The sequence below is a fragment of the Cryptomeria japonica genome, chromosome 8 (genome assembly GCF_030272615.1).
Source record: "Cryptomeria japonica chromosome 8, Sugi_1.0, whole genome shotgun sequence".
Classification (NCBI taxonomy): Eukaryota; Viridiplantae; Streptophyta; class Pinopsida; order Cupressales; family Cupressaceae; genus Cryptomeria; species Cryptomeria japonica.
This window is the reverse complement of record NC_081412.1, coordinates 623,959,605-623,966,942: the sequence shown is the minus strand read 5'-3', so window position 1 is coordinate 623,966,942 and position 7,338 is coordinate 623,959,605. Positions and strand designations below refer to the sequence as shown.

General features: G+C 31.0%; 1 protein-coding gene across 1 annotated transcript; it reads right to left on the bottom strand.

Annotated features, from left to right (window-relative positions):
- Nucleotides 1–1,571: 1,571 nt before the first annotated feature.
- Nucleotides 1,572–6,185, bottom strand: LOC131857841 (probable protein phosphatase 2C 47). The gene is made up of 3 exons (XM_059210594.1): nucleotides 5,879–6,185; nucleotides 5,296–5,684; nucleotides 1,572–1,856 (listed from the first exon to the last, which is right to left on the bottom strand). Exons 1-3 carry the CDS (start codon nucleotides 6,183–6,185, stop codon nucleotides 1,572–1,574), a joined length of 981 nt encoding a protein of 326 aa, XP_059066577.1.
- Between the last annotated feature and the right edge of the window lie 1,153 nt (nucleotides 6,186–7,338).

Sequence of the window (7,338 nt, the reverse complement as noted above, 5' to 3'; positions counted from 1 at the left end):
TTTGCTCTCAAACAAGCACATGTAGCTTCCAAGATGGCATATGAAGAATGGACTAATAGTTAACTAATACTATGATATGCATATGCAAATGACATAAGCTAACATGATATTAAGATATGATAAAAATTCTAAAATTGCTATTTGCTTCAAACTCAAACTCATGCATGCAAGATGAAAACTTCTAGAATGACTATACGATTAGCTATTAGTTTGAAAATGGCTTAGGAGATCTCTTTTTATAGATTTTTCATTGCATGAGCTTAGGTGGCAGAGATCAATGGTCATGATGAAATCTTACAAATTGGATGGCTATGAGCAAGAAGTTGAAGGTTGAGAGAAAGGGGGAAGGAGAAGATAAGTGTCACTCATCTCACCTTGACTGAGTTGAATACTTGAGAGGATATAGGACTGTTGGAGAAGATGTAGGAATGCAAGGAAAAGTGGACTCAATTCCTCCTAAGATATAGGGATGTTGGAGAGAATATAGAAGAAGGCTAGGAAATATGTGTATGCACACAATATTTCTTTTATTTTGGAAGTTGGAGATAAGTGGCTAATAAATGATTTTTATTTATTTTTATTGAATTAATTTAGCCACATGATGGATGAGTTGGGAAAGGAAAGATGAAGTGGAGATAGAAAGGTGAATTGGAAATATAATTAAATTGTTAAGAAATTATTTAATTAGTGAGACTATAGGATAGTGGATAGAAGAATAATCAAATATAAAAATATTTAATTATTTAATTAGAAGAAAGGGATAAAATGAATTAAATAAATTAATATTTTCAAATTAACTATTTAATAGAAGAAAAATTATTAAATAAATATAAAATATTTATTTAATTGCTTATAGACAATTTTATGTGTATACAGGTTGCTCTCACAATTAACATAAACCAAACTACACAATAATCAATATGATAAAAAAGTTCAAATATATATGCAGGATGAATGAGGTAGATGAAGGTTATATTTATAGATTCTACATAATATTGATCAATAATGTAGATCAAATAGAAGAATTAATGGATGGGAATTGTTGAAAAGACATGAAGGCTAAATTTAGGAAGTGAACTAATTACATGATTCAATGAACTAATTAAGAGAAGAAGTTAAGTGGATGCATGAATTAGAAGACTAAATTGAAGATTCAATAGAGTGACTGTGAGTTGAATTAACAAATTGGAGGTGTATGAAGAATTAACTAGGGAATTAAATAATTAAATAATTTAATTTATGTACATTATTTGAAAGATAGAATGCAAAATAAAATAAATTTTTTTGGTAAGTAAATAGTTGCAAGGGGAAGCACCCATTGTATTAAAATTAAAAAAAGAAGCACATTGATCATAATTTTGTCCTGGCTAATGAGCTTACATCTGAGAATGGCTATAAGCTATAAGAGCCCATTAACAAGCTCTAGAAGAGAAAAGGAACAAAGGAATTACCAAATAAATCCCTAGCTTATGTGTAGACATAGACATCATCCCTATCTCACCACATTTAGAAAACATAACAAAAATAGCGTATTAACATACTATGAAACATCTAATTCTAATGTGGTAAGTCTAAACATTTTCTCCATTCCTGGTGTGTGAGCGAAGATTCATGCTGAAAACTGCCTCACATTTTTTCTTTTTCCTTTGCACAACAATCCAGGCACCTCCTTGTGCATCTTCCCTTATTGACACTACTGCTTCCTTTGAGGTAATTTCTTGATTTCCAAGGTTTGGATATCTATAGTTTTCCTCAACTTCAACCTTCCCCACAACCGAACACAAGGGGGACTTATAATTATCATCCTCCTTAAGAATTTTAGGGGTAGAAAATATAGAGTTTTCCTCCACTTCAACCTTTTCCCCAACCAAAAACAAGGCAACATTAACATTGTCCTCCATAGGAGGAGGAGAATCCACAAATGACCTTGGTGAGTGTTGTGATTCATATGGTGGTTCAACTAAGTTTCTTGGTGAAGGTTGTGCCTTATTTGGTGATTGCTTTCCTTCCCATTTATTTTTCATATGGGCCTCAACTTTGGTGCTTCCTTCTAGATTTGATTCTTTTTTTCCATCAAATAATGGTGAGGAGATATATCCTTCCACTAAGTATCCTTGCTATAATTTCTCTATTTACTACATTGGGCAACAATATGACTAGTATTGAAGTATACATGTGACATTTGAAGGGGATTCCCTCATAGTCTAGAGATTGATTCCAACACCCATTTTTAGTGCTAATAGAGATCTCTATGAAGAGGTATTTGGAGGTGTTGATCTCAACCAAAATGTGAGCAATGGTAGTATAAAATAATCTGAAGAGCATTCATCAACTCCCAAAAAATACCCAAAGAATTGCCAACCGATTCAAAACAGGAATCAAATCAAAATTGCAAAGTAGAACATAGAATAAGAGATCGAATATGGGCATTGTAAAGTTGACAAGTTCAAGAGTACACATTCTTTATTTGATATATCTTTACCACAAAATTAAAGATGATATAGAAATATTTGAGCTCAAATATGAAATATTTAAATTAAGAGAGGGGATCTAGAGATACTAGAGATAAGGTTAATAATTTAGTATCTAATTAAAGGGCATGAAATTCATTTACTATCCTAAATAAATAATTTAAGTTATCCCACATTTGTTTAGATCAGGCATAACTTACAAGATGAAATTGAAGATTAATTATATTCATGCGGGTTAATGATTTGAATTGCTTCACATAATTTATACAAATATACAAATGATTCATATTCTCTTCTAAATTGCATTTGTTTTTCACCTAGCAATTTACATAGAATCTATTGTACTTTAATCTTTCAAGTGTAAAATTCACGTGGAGTTAAGATGATAATCTTTGGATCTTACTAAAACACAGAGAGGCACTTGAACTTTTGCCTTATAAACCTAAATTTGATTACTTTTATAAAAGATCAAAAGCGTATTATTTGTGAATTAATAAAACATAAACCAATCTTATTCATCAAACTTTTTCTTTAAATACCAACTATCTAATAAAATTCATGTTATCTACGTAGATAAGTTTCTTCATCTAATTTTAGGAATATTGTGGTGTGAATTATGTTAAAGATCATCTACATTAAAATTGCCCCTTTTTTGTTATTCATTGATTAGTAAAATTGTAAATTTAGAACTTGAAATACCATCTTGTTATTCTTCCTTGGTCCAAGTACTAATCAAGTTATTTTTTAAAATATTTTGATACATTAGCTCTCTATTCATATTGTGAAATTTTATAGGTTGAGATATATTTTATATTTATTGATTCATATTTTAACTATAATTCTTCCATTTTCACATATATGGTATTTTTTCTCTACTAGTATTTTGTTCTCTTTTCACATAGATTATTTTATGTTAGAAATATCTATGCACGATAGTAGTTGAATTTTCAATTGTAGAATTTATAATGTAAGAAATTTTAAGCTCATTTACTTTTTTATTTGCATAACTAAATTTATGGCTACTTTATCCCATTGTGGATCATTTATTTTTACAATATTCTACAAGTATTTCCATATTGATAACAAAGGTTTACATAAAAATAAAACATGATTCAAACATCCTGAAAATATCTAAATTTGATTTTGTCTCCTAGCCCACTTGAAAATTATTGTATTTTTATGAGGATATGCAATTAGAAGATTGTTTTTCTTTAATCTAAGTGTAACTCAAAAAATCAATTCGTGCTACCAATTACTAAGCTTTCTTAAAACAACATATAACATGTTTTTTTTAAACTTGAAATAAAAACTCTAAATATTTTAAAAGATCGTCAAGAAATTTGAAGAAACACAATTATATCATCAATATAAGCCGCACATAGTTTCTTCAAGTGTTTAATTGCATTATTGATCCTTCTTTAAAAATAAGCTAGTGTAATACTCAAAATGAATGACATAATTTTCTATTCATATAACCCTTGCGATAGAAAAAAAGGCTATTTTATACTTATCTACTTTGTGATTTTGATTTGTCGAAAAAAATTACAATCACATTTAAAGTAAAATATAATTTGTTTATCTAATGATTAAATAAAAAATAAATGGAATGTAATAATTAAAAAGGTTTATATGATTAAAAATGGTATAATTAGTGAGGGATTATTTAGGCTTGTTTCAAACTAGTAGAAGTCACAAGGAAGACCTCTTCCCCTTCAAGAAGCCATAATGGAAGTCCTAGAGTCACTTGAAATTTTGACTTAAAATGTCTTTTTGAAGACTTGAATATGGATCTCAATCTTAAGAATCTTATGCTCTTGACATTTAAGCACAACTCCATTGACAATAGTATTATTATTGGTAAATGATATAATTTCATTAATGATGGATTAAAAATAGATATAATTTTATTTTTAATACAATTGCTAATTAAAATAGATATAATTTTAAAAAATATTAGTTTGAAGTTACAAATTAAATATTAAGAATCATTAATAAAAACAAGATACAGAACATAAAAGAAGTTCAGATTCATTGTATTAATTAGGTTTTATTTATTTAATTGGAATGCAAATTCTGTTACACCAACAAGACACATCCAAATTATGAAAGGTGTAGCTTCCTTTCGTACACCTTTCAAAAATATTATGACCTTGGATAAAATACCATGACCTTTAGGAGAATCATTATTTCTTAAATTCTTTGGTGTACCATCATGAGGTAAAGGTGTGAATTCATTGTTCATAGGTGACTTGATGGGTGACTTTATGGGAGGTGTAACTTCCACTTTGTGAGAACATGATGTCATAGAAAGTGACCAATGTAGATTTTGATCTTGAGGGATTGTTGATATATTTATAGGAGTTGTTATCTCTTTAAGAGGTGTTATAGGAAGAATTTCAACAGGAGGTGTTATTGAAAAAATATTACTAAAAGGTGTATTTGGTACCATTGTAATAATAGGTGTATTGGTTGTAACTTCAATAGGAAGCGTGTTTTCTATAGGAGGTAGTAAAGAGGGACCTCGCGATGTGATTATTTTATTATTAGATGTAATAAGGGATAACTTTTCTTGTTGATGGGTGGATGCTAAGTTTTCATTATGAAATTTAGTTCCATTAGAATGTGTGGAAGGGCCTTGAGGGATTGTAAGCTTAGGATGACATAAATGGTCTTGAGCTTTTGTAGTATCTTGAGTATGGCATATTGTTTTCTTCCATAATCTTGAATTCGAGGTTGATTGCATTCTACGTGGGGGATCACTTGAAAAGCATATGACGATCACTGTGAGATTATCCATCGATTGTTCTTTTAATGCATGTCTCACAAGCTCTTCGGAACACTTGAGAGGGTCATTGCATAATCGTAATTGTTTCCTCACAACTTCTTGTGCAAAATCACTCTTCAAAACATCCCATACACCATCACTTGCAATAATCAAAAACTCGTCTTCTTGTGTAAGCTCATAAGTATTCAACTCTGGATCAGCACTTATTGGGCTCAAAAGATTCAAAGCCACACTTTCCAACTTAAATTCCCAATCTCCCAAACCCCTTGAAACACCAAATTGACAATTTACACCATTTATATAACCATCACTAGAAATTACCCCTCCTCGAGACTCAATCCTTAATCTCTCATCTTTATTTGTAGGCTTGTGATCTGTGGTCATATTGATATGTTTTCCCGACCTACTTAAAACCGCACGGCAATCACCTACACAAACAAATTAACAAATAAGACAACAATTTAAAAAAAAGATCTATCAGATTTTCAGAGTCCATAATGCTGATTGAACTTTGTAAGGACTTTTACATCAATGTTTCGAGTCACACTCCCTCAACCATCATGAAAATGAAAGAGAACAGTTGAAAAACACGAAAAAAAACAAAGATTCCAGAAAACATTACCTGCATTAGCAATAAAGAGAGTTCTTCCCCACACCAACACCATCAAAGCCGTTGTGCCGGCTTTTAAAATTCCGGCAGAACGAAGCCCGTTTTCCGTTGCCGCAAAAGCATTCGTGATGGCCGTTTCGACGTCGTTTGGGAAATTTGGGTCATAGAGAATTAAATCGAGGATTGTTTCCTTCACGTATTTCGACGCCTCGCCGCCGCTGTGACCGTCAAAAATGCCGTAAAACGCAGCGGCCGCCGGCGCCGGCCGCCGGAGATTGTAGGCGGAAAGATTATCAACACAGATATGCTCGTCTTCCATGTATTTTCTCTGACCTATGTTTGCGCAGCTGCCCGAGCGCTAAACGGGCATAAATTTATCTTCATTACTTATTTCTGTCTTCTGTAATAATTTTGCATTTTGGTCTTGTTTTGAATCTGGAAATTTTTTGTTCATTTTTAAAGATAAATCCTTTTCACCGCTGGTTATTTCTAATCCCATTTTTTTGATATCCAAATGGTTGTGTATTCGTTTGTTTCGCAGGGTGTGTTTATAGTTTTATGAAATGACTTGTGAAGCCATCAACGACGTTTGGAAGGGGCACGTGAAGTTTTGTACGCCCCGTTTTGAAAATTGAAGACGAAGTGTATGTTTTTTATTTATTCCTGTTTTAAGGATGGATTATATTTTGTAATTTTAATGTTAATATACTAGCTTACATATATTTGATTTTTATCAAATATATATATAATAGCTGAGAGATATCTTTCTCGAGGTGTCTATTAGAGTTTGGGGTACATGATAATAATAGGTGCCTCAAGAAGGATATCTCTCGGTGTATTATATATATATTTGATTAAAATCAAATATATGTAAGCTAGTAGCAGTCACGGCGCAAGGCGTAACATGGGAAACAATTCAAAATTCAAAATAGAACTATATAATATTATCTTATTAATGTTTGTTGCAATAACATGTAATATTATTGTTGCAATTATTATTATTATTTTCTATTTGTTTGGGTTAGGGTTTAGTGTTAAGGTTAAGTTTATGGTTAGGGTTATGCTTCAATTACATTAAGGTTGGGGTTAAATTAGTATAAAAGTTCAATTAGGATTAGGGTTTGGGATAGATTAAGGTTAGGAATAGATTAGGATTAAATTTCAATCTAGGTTAGGATTAAGGTTATAGTTAAATAGAGTTAGGGTTCAAATGTGATTGGGGTTTGATTATGGTAAGGACTATATTAAGATTAGAGTTCAATTACGATTAGAGTTTAATTAGGTTTAGCATTAAGTTTAGGCTAGGATTTAGTTATGGTTAGATTAGGGTTGAAGTTGCAGTTAGGGCTTGATTGCAGGGTTATATTTAAATTTATGGTGAGGTTATGGTTAGGTTTTAATTATGGTTAGATTAAGGTTGAAATTTAGGATTAGGTTATGGATTAGGGTTCAATTAGGTCTAGATTAGGGAT

Coding starts and splice junctions, on each gene's coding strand:
- LOC131857841 (XM_059210594.1), bottom strand. CDS start 6,185: ATGGAAGACGAGCATATCTGTGTTGATAATCTTTCCGCCTACAATCTC. Junction 5,685..5,878: donor TCTCTTTATTGCTAATGCAG/GTAATGTTTTCT, acceptor TTGTTTGTGTAG/GTGATTGCCGTGCGGTTTTA. Junction 1,857..5,295: donor TCAAGTGTTCCGAAGAGCTT/GTGAGACATGCA, acceptor GTTGGGGAAAAG/GTTGAAGTGGAGGAAAACTC.